Raw genomic sequence first — 9,912 nt, 5'->3', positions numbered from 1 at the left:
GTTGCCAATTGGAAAGAATTAAAGAGTTTGTTGCCGATTAGAAAAGAACTGTTGACGTGTCTTGCTTGAGTTAGTGAATAGTACGAGTGGATTATTTTCAATGCACCGTATAATGAATAAAAACAACTATCGGCGCTTTTCTATGCGTTTATTGAATAAAACAAGTTTATTTAGCAATGTATTTAACAATATAGGTTTGAAATTGGTTAAAAACAGGATAACATACACACATGTATATGATAAACATTGGAAATATAACTGATTCTGTATAATTGAATACTCCAGATAATTGCATATTCGGACATGACAAATAGGCTTTTCAATTAAGCGGAATAAACTGTACTTTTGTTTCAAAAGCACATTGTTTGCATGTGAACAAATAAAATGTGCACTGAAACTTTCAATCAATTTTGCCTTATTTGCTTGGTACCAGTACTTTTTCCAATCTGACAAAAAAAATCACTGCAACTGTAGAAGTACTTCTTTTCTGCAATTTTAGGAACTGAAGAGGCAAGATGGAAAGAAAGTGGACATAGACACGCCAAGCAAGTTCCTCAACCCGAATGTGAGATACATTCCCAAGTTTGAGACCGAGGTATGTTCCTCAACCCCAATGTGTGATACATTCCTAAGTTTGAGACCGAGGTATGTTCCTCAACCACAACCCCAATGTGTGATACATTCCCAAGTTTGAGACCAAAGTATGTTCCTCAACCCCAATGTGTGATACATTCCTAAGTTTGAGACCAAGGTATGTTCCTCAACCCCAATGTGAGATACATTCCTAAGTTTGAGACCAAGGTATGTTCCTCAACCCCAATGTGAGATACATTCCTAAGTTGGAGACCGAGGTATGTTCCTCAACCCCAATGTGAGATACATTCCTAAGTTTAAGTATGTTCCTCAACCACAATGTGTGATACATTCCCAAGTATGAGACCAAGGTATGTTCCTCAACCCCAATGTGTGATACATTCCTAAGTTTGAGACCAAGGTATGTTCCTCAACCCCAATGTGAGATACATTCCTAAGTTTGAGACCAAGGTATGTTCCTCAACCACAACCCCAATGTGTGATACATTCCCAAGTTTGAGACCAAGGTATGTTCCTCAACATTCGATACATTCCCAAGTTTGAGACCAAAGTACGTTCCTCAAGATTTGATACATTCCCAAGTTTGAGACCAAGGTATGTTCCTCAACATTCGATACATTCCCAAGTTGGAGACCAAGGTATGTTCCTCAACATTCGATAAATTCCCAAGTTTGAGATCGAGGTATGTTCCTCAACATTCCATACATTCCCAAGTTTGAGACCAAGGTATGTTCCTCAACATTTGATACATTCCCAAGTTTGAGACCAAGGTATGTTCCTCATCATTCGATACATTCCCAAGTTTGAGACCAAGGTATGTTCCTCAACCCCAATGTGTGATACATTCCCAAGTTTTAGACCAAGGTATGTTCCTCAACCACAACCCCAATGTGAGATACATTCCCAAGTTTGAGACCAAGGTATGTTCCTCAACATTCGATACATTCCCAAGTTTGAGACCAAAGTATGTTCCTCAACATTTGATACATTCCCAAGTTTGAGACCAAGGTATGTTCCTCAACATTCGATACATTCCCAAGTTTGAGACCACGGTATGTTCCTCAACATTCGATAAATTCCCAAGTTTGAGATCGAGGTATGTTCCTCAACATTCCATACATTCCCAAGTTGGAGACCAAGGTATGTTCCTTAACATTTGATACATTCCCAAGTTTGAGACCAAGGTATGTTCCTCATCATTCGATACATTCCCAAGTTTGAGACCAAGGTATGTTCCTCAACCCCAATGTGTGATACATTCCCAAGTTTGAGATCCAGGTATGTTTCAAACCTCCAACGTTCAATACATTCCCAAGTTTGAGACCGTGGTATGTTCCTAAACCATGATGATGTGTGATACATTCCCAAGTTTAAGACCAAGGTATGTTCCTCAACGTGTGATACATTCCGAAGTTTAAAACCCAGGTTACATTCCTCAACGTTTGATACATTCCGAAGTTTAATTTTGAGGTATATTCCCCATAGTGCGATAAATTCCTAAGTTTGAGACCGTGGTATTCTTCTTAACCCCAACGTGTGATACATTCCCGAGGTATTATCATAGCCAGCTTGTCGTGTCATCTGACGTCCGCTGTCCGCGTCGTGCTAACACTTTAGCATTGGCTCTAAAATAAAAGAGCTTCCACCTACAACTTTGAAACTTCATATGTAGATGCACCTTGATGAGTTCTACACGCCACACCCATTTTGGGGTCACAAGGTCAAAGGTCAAGGTCACTGACCTCTAAAAAAATACTGTAAAATCATGTACATTGGTTGGCACAACATTCGTGGATTGGTCAACCCTCGAAAGCAACTAAAAGTTCACATCCCAAGATTTATAATGATTTTACAGTAATATTTCTTTGTGGCTTTCCAGTGTATGAAGTTATATAAGTTATTTATAAAAGTTTAAGGGTGGCTAGGTTTGCCTCGCTAAAATTATTTACTTATTATGGAAGTATAATTTGGTAAATTGATTTTAAACAGGACAAATTTGAAAAAAATTAGCTCAAACTTATATCGCAAATGATGTATACAAATTGTTTGAATATATAGAAATAATTGCTAGATAATTGTTTTTTTCAAATTGATCATATGTTACAGGAGTTTCTCGCATCACTGCAAACCCCAGAGGATGTGAGAGCTGCAAGGGCCAAAAGAAAGCCCAGTCTGGTACGCTATAGTCAGCGATTTGTTTCATTCTTTATAAAGTACTGGAAAACAGCACTTTCCCAATAGAGAAAAACTACACATTTCCAAAATTCTGTCCAAAAAATGTTCAATTAAATGTTAATTTTTTATTTTTTGGGGGGGATAAAATATAACATTTAGTTAGTTTCCCTATGCAGCTCTATGGCTTGAACCTAAGTTGATATAATATTGATAACTTGACTACACTTACTTATTAATTTTTAGCTCGGCTGTTTTCGGAGAAAACCCGAGGTATTGTCATAGCCAGCTCGTCGTCTGCCGTCCGCCGTAGGCGTCATGCTAAAACCTTAACATTGGCTCTAAAATCAAAGTGCTTCCACCTACAACTTTGAAACTTGGTATGTAGCTGCACCTTGATTAGTTCTACATGCCACACCCATTTTTAGGTCACTAGGTCAAGGTCACTTACCTCTAAAAAGTATTTGTGAGCAACAAAATCAAATGCATCAGTATCCTCACGTGAAGACTTCACAATGCACATTTTCCCAAATGGGCTGGTACCCATAGTTTTTCCGATTGGGCAAAAAACAATCCTGGCTATAGTGTAGCTATTTATTGTTAGCTCACCACTCAGGTTGAATATTATATTTATCACACAAGACTTATTCCTGATTCCAGCGTCGTTTAGTGAGAGCATCAGTGTCCTATGTATAACATTTAAAGTTATAGAAATTGCGTTATCTTAGTGATTACTGATTGGATTGGTTTGGCATTTGACTGGCAGTAACAAATAAACCAGGGTTTTTTTTGGCCCGATTTTATAGCCGAAATTCGGCTATGTTCCCAATCCCAAAAAGTATACTTTTTTCCCAAAATGTGGCAAAAAATTCCCAATTTCCAAAAAAAAAACAACAAAAACATTTTTTTTTCTTTTTTTGAAAGAAGTCTAATGTGTATTTTATCTCAATTTCAATTCAATTACATCTAACAAAGTATTATATGATTTTGTTCTTTTAATTTTAATGATTATAAAGAGTTATATCAAATTTAGTATTTCTCTTATCAGTGGACTTTTCATGTGGAAAAAAGGCTAATGAATTTATTTTCCCAATTTCATGAAAATGCCGATAAAATTCCCAATTCCAAAGCCATGGGCTATCTTCCCAAAAAGTGGGGGAAAAAAAACCTATAAACGATTCATTAGATTGATCAAAATGGATCAGGTGAGCAACATTGGGCCATCTTGACCTTCTTGTTTGTAGAACAGGGTTTGAAAAGATTAATTCTGATGTATTAAACTATTGTTTTCTTTTCAACAATCCAAAAGAAAACATTTTCAAATCAGAAGTGACAAAAATAAAGAAAAAGTGAAACATTGACCAGAAACGATGTGAGAATGTTTTTAGATTAAAGTTTATTTAGAGTTCTTTTGTGAACCCTTAGGGGAAAATATTTTGGGAAAAGTAACATTTTAATATCTTCTTTTCAAGGCCATTGAAACAAATTAATTGTAAAATTTTTTATTTTATTTTTCTTGATTGACATTTAACAACAAACTTAACCCAAAACCGTCTCTTTTCGCTCTAAGTTAAAGATGAACCTTATATCAAATTGTCACTTTCTTCCAAACGTTTAGAACGACAGTGAGCTGTTCGAGCTGATGAGAGCCAAGATGGAGGTGACCATCGAACAGAGGAGACAGGAGCGCGAGAGTGCTGTCGCCTCATCCCAGCGACAAAACGACGAAGTGGACGGAGATTACGAGGTTCTTACTTTGGCCATTTCTTTTTAGCTCACCTGAGAACAACAATATTTTAAATCATTAAAAGTTTGCCGTTATTTTGTGCCTAGAAATGAAATATTTATGTTTCATAAAGTTCTTTTATTATCCCCCGCCATAGGCGGAGGGATATTGTTTTGGCGTTGTCTGTCCGTCCATCCGTCGGTCTTTCTGTCCGTCCGGAGCCATGTCTTCGAAAAGCTTGGAAAAGCGGACTTCATTGAAACTTGGTATGAGTATATATATATATATGGATAAGAGGATGATGCACGCAAAATGGCATTGTACACCGACTGTTAATAACAGAGTTATGGCCCTTTGTATCTTGATAAAATGCTTTTCAATATAAGCTTAGAGCTTTATCTCCATTAACACATGAGCCAGAGCCATGAAACTTGCCATAGATGTTCACAATCATCTGGGGGTGCTTCACATTCAACACCCATAATCCTAGGTGCTTATGTCGAGGTCACACATTGAGGTCAAAGGGCGTTGCCCATCCGTCCAGAAAACGTTTGTGTCCAGAAGCATATTGGCGGGGATATCAATTCAACGAATTTGCTTGTTCTTTTATGAAATCCACCCTCTCATAATGTTTTAACTGCTTCGGGTCCCTGCAGGTGAGCGCAAATGGCCTTCTTCTTTCAATTTGGGTTAAAGTTAAAAAACATTAGGACATCTGCTTTTCACTAAAGTTGAACATTTCTGATAAATTGTTTGCAAATGTGTAAATTACAGGTTGTCCATTGACCGGATCATTCTGGAAATCCAGATTTTAACTGTCCAGGGTCAAATATGAGAGCAATGTAATTCAAATGCGTTTTTTTTCGGGGGAGGGGGGTGATACGGGCAAATCATTTGAGTGTGGGATCATTTGAGAACAAATATTGTTTAAGCTTACTCTGAATCTCAGTACCAATTTTACCCATTTTTTTTTTGATTTCTGATTGGTTAGCGGATGGCACAGACATTAAGGGTGACTGACGTAAAATCTTCACTACTTTCCGAAAATCTTACAAGTCAATGGAAACGCTGCAAATGTCTGCCATCTTGAAATATTTTAAGTGATGAATTTGCAAAGTAAAGCACTGCAATAACATGTTGTAAAACGAATACATTTTTAGCTCATCTATTTAAAAAAAAAAAAATATATGCTATTGTCATCACCTTGGCGTCGGCTTCGGCGTCCGGTTAAGTTTTGCGTTTAGGTCCACTTTTCTCAGAAAGTATCAATGCTATTGCATTCAAACTTGGTACACTTACATACTATCATGAGGGGACTGGGCAGGCAAAGTTAGATAACTCTGGCGTGCATTTTGACAGAATTATGTGCCCTTTTTATACTTAGAAAATTGAAAATTTTGGTTAAGTTTTGTGTTAAGGTCCATTTTATTCCTTAAGTATCAAAGCTATTGCTTTCATACTTGCAACACCTACTAAATATCATAAGGGGACTGTGCAGGCAAAGTTATGTAACTCTGACTGGCATTTTGACAGAATTATGTGCCCTTTTTATACTTAGAAAATTGAAAATTTGGTTAAGTTTTGTGTTTAGGTCCACTTTATTCCTACAGTATCAAAGCTATTGCTTTCATACTTGCAACACTTATTAACTATCATAAGGGGACTGTGCAGGCAAAGTTATGTAACTCTGACTGGCATTTGGACGGAATTATGGGCCCTTTATACTTAGAAAATTGAAAATTTGGTTAAGTTTTGTGTTTTGGTCCACTTTACCCCTAATGTATCATAGATATTGCATTCATACTTGGAACACTCGCAAACTATCATAAGGGGACAGTAAAAGGACAAGTTGCATAACTCTGGTTGTCATTTTTACGGAATTATGGCCCTTTTATTGACTTAACTTTGAATATATGGTTAAATTTTGTGTTTCGATCCACTTTACTTCTAAAGTATCAAGGCTATTGCTTTCAAACTTAAAATACTTTCATGCTATAATGAGGTTACTGTACCTGCCAAGTTGAATTTTACCTTGACCTTTGAATTACCTTGACTCTCAAGGTCAAATGATTAAATTTTGCTAAAATTGCCATAACTTCTTTATTTATGATTAGATTTGATTGATGCTTGAATCCCCCCCCCATTCTTTTTAAAAAATCATTTCACAAATGACCACCACACCCTCACACTTTACCCTCACACTATACCCCCCCCCCCACCCCGCCCCCCCCATTTTTTTTTGAAACGGTTAAAAAACACAAATATTTATTTTTATTATTTTATTTTTGAAATACCGTCTAACCATCGCACCCAAGAATCCCCTCCCCCCACCCACCCCCCCCCCCCCCCCGAATTTTTATTTGCATTTTTTTCGCATTTTTGGAAGATAATGTAATAAATGACCACACCCCCACACTATACATCTCTCTTCACTCCATCCCTCCCTCCTTTGTGATTGAAATTGAGAGTCCCTTCACCTTTAAAAAGAAAATAGATGAGCGGTCTGCACCCGCAAGGCGATGCTCTTGTTTATACTGTTACATGTAAGCCTTGTTATGGGAAAACTTTATATAGCAGTTGAACAGTCAGTATGTCAGTATGTGTGTATGTCAGTCTGTCCGTCTGTCCGGAAAAAAAAACCTTTAAAGTTGGCCATAACTTTTGCATTATTGAAGATAGAAACTTGATATTTGGCATGCATGTGTATCTCATGAAGCTGCACATTTTGAGTGGTGGAAGGTCAAGGTCATCCTTCAAGGTCAAAGGTCCAAACAAAATTTTTAAAAATCAAAGCGGCGTTCTCATGAAGCTGCACATTTTGAGTGGTGGAAGTTCAAGGTCAAATGTAAAAAAAAAATATTTCAAAGCGGCTCAATAGGGGGCATTGTGTTTCTGACGAACACATCTCTTGTTTCTTTCAGGATGTCCCAACTGCGCTGCAAGGCGTGGTGATCACTGTTGCTAGACGACTGGCCAAGGACCAGGCAGAGTTTAATGAGATTGTCACGTGTCTGGGAGGGGAGTATCGTTGGACCATCGACAATACTTGCACCCATTTCATCTTTCAGGTATAGGGGTGCCTTCGATAGTGTTAGACAAGCAATCGGTGCTAAAATTATTCTTGAAATTGTTCTCAATGCTGATTTAAACATGAAGGGATTTGGTGAACCCTTTAAGGAGGAGGGTGTTTTTGGTGAAGTCTTTAACTGGATGGGGTGTTTTTGGTGTACCCTGTGTACTCTGTGATGAGGTACGGTGTTCTCCTCATATGAGGTATGTTCAAGTAATTATGTGCTTTAATGATTGTCATGGTGTCCTTGCAATTGACCTTACAATCGGAGGTCAAAATACTATTTGTTAAATGGTACAATTCCATGTTTTTCTTGACAATATTTACGCCAATTCGGAATCTGTGTCATTTCTAAAAACTAGGTCAGTAGGTTAAATCTTGAAAAAAATGTTTACCATATAGAGGCCAGATTTATGACCCAATCTTGATGAAACTTAATAAAAATGTTTTAATTCATAATATTAAGGCCATGTTTTAATCCAGGTGACTTGTGTCCAAAAACTTGGTATTCAGGTCTAGTCTTACACAAAACATTTTACCATGTTAGAAGCCACATAATGATTCAATCTTGATGAAATTTACCTATAATGTTTATCTTGACAATATTAAGACAGGGGTTGCGATCTGGATAATGTATATTTAAAAACCAGGTCAAATCTTTGAAAAACCTTGTTCCCTTTCAAGAAGCCACGTTTATGACTCAATCTTGATCATAATTGGTTATCTAGGAGAAGTCAAATCTTGGTCTTGTATGTCCAACAAGTACGTCACTAGTTCTGTGACTGGTTGTCCTGACAATATCTAGGTTTAATTTGCATCTGGGTCATAAGCATCCAAAAACTTGGTCACCAGGTTTAATCTTACTTAAAAAACAAATGTGTAGAAGCCACATTAAAATTAATCATGATAAAACATGGTCAGAATTTGTATCTTGACAATGTAAATGCCATTTTTGGATATGGTATTCTTGAGCTCTGGTGAGCACTTTATTAACATCATTGCCCTTTGCTACTTAGTACATATGATGCAGGTCCTGGTGCATAAGATTTTAAAAATGTATCTGAAATGAAGAGTTTAGGTGTCAGTTTAAAGGTACATGTGTAAGTCACAGGGCAAAAGGCCTGATTTGTGCATTTCTTTGTATGTTAGTGGTTGCCAGCCTCAATAGTAGGGCATGGTTTTTGCCTTCAAATGGCAGTGCCGGTAGCTGTCAAAACCGGTTCATATGCTCTAAGGTAATTATTCAGTTTTTTTGTAAGTTTATGAAACCACCTTTCCAGTCATGTATAGTTATATATTGGCTTATCGCTCGGTCATGGTGAAATTTGAGATCAAAGATTGCGAATTCTATATATAACAAAGAAGGAAATTAATTGGGCATGTGTAACCTTAATCTTTCTCCCCTGAAAGGTCACAGGGGCAGGTCGGGCTACTATAACCTCGTGAAGAGGCCAGTAGGACCTGTAAATAAACTCTGAAATACACACATAGTTGGCGCACTTGATGCAACATCATTTCGCAGTTCGGAATTCTTTGTTAACCGCAACAATGAGTAATAGCGACAGCGTTTTTGATGTTGTTAAATATCCAAGGACGCCAAACATAAAATAAATCAAAACAATAGCGGATTCTTCAAAACGGTAACGAAACCGAAAATGAATATTAATGACAACTTTGTGAACGCGGTTAACACCTGCTAATTAGTTTGCATTGTCAAATAATAATTGGATTAATCGACTGTTAATCAATATCCCATATATGCCCGATTTATATTTTTTAAACCAAATTATGGGTGGGTAATATAGACGATAAGAGTCATAAACACAAACGTTTGAAATTTTCTAAAATGTCAAATGAATTTCGGCATATGGTTTTATCCCAATCAGGACCGTTGTATTGCAACATGCGTAAATAACCTGCCACGGTTTGCACGCGTTGTGTACAGATATTTTAGGTAACAAAATTCTACATTTAAGAAATGAATTTCTTTGTCCTGATAAAAAGCGCGCGAAAATTGGCGTGGGTGTATTTATTTGTAAATAAAAATGTCGTAGCGGGTACAGCATTGAAATCATTTAATTTCCATTAAAAGTTTCGTTGTGAATTTCAACTAAAGTACCGGGGAATCTCGCGAATTATTGGCATTGACATTTCTCTTAATAAAATATCATGTGAACACGCTGTATCGTTATATAATACCCAAAAACTATTCATCCGATTTTATTGGTTTATACGTTATCGTGTTGCTTATTAATTCCTCTTTCAAAAAATATAACTTTTAGTAAATTCCCGTTGTTATTAATGGATTTATAGCGAGTTAAACACAAGAAATACACATTTTATGCTTTAC

The 9,912-nt window shown here is 36.9% G+C and overlaps 2 protein-coding genes across 4 annotated transcripts in view; both read left to right on the top strand.

Annotated features, from left to right (window-relative positions):
* LOC127859747 (DNA topoisomerase 2-binding protein 1-like) overlaps nt 1-7,756 on the top strand; it is a 67,553-nt gene extending 59,797 nt beyond the window's left edge. The window contains exons 10-13 of the mRNA XM_052397255.1: nt 500-595; nt 2,701-2,769; nt 4,385-4,513; nt 7,414-7,756. Coding sequence (XP_052253215.1) covers nt 500-595; nt 2,701-2,769; nt 4,385-4,513; nt 7,414-7,566 — 447 coding nt within the window. The 3' untranslated portion in view covers nt 7,567-7,756. The remainder of the gene's footprint in view (nt 1-499; nt 596-2,700; nt 2,770-4,384; nt 4,514-7,413) is intronic.
* Nucleotides 1-9,912, top strand: part of LOC127859526 (D-ribitol-5-phosphate cytidylyltransferase-like) — a 204,189-nt gene that overhangs the window by 122,479 nt on the left and 71,798 nt on the right. The window lies entirely within an intron of this gene.

The sequence above is a fragment of the Dreissena polymorpha genome, chromosome 15 (assembly GCF_020536995.1).
Source record: "Dreissena polymorpha isolate Duluth1 chromosome 15, UMN_Dpol_1.0, whole genome shotgun sequence".
Lineage (NCBI taxonomy): Eukaryota > Metazoa > Mollusca > Bivalvia > Myida > Dreissenidae > Dreissena > Dreissena polymorpha.
The sequence above is the reverse complement of the archived record's forward strand: the minus strand, read 5'-3'. Positions and strand labels throughout refer to the sequence as shown.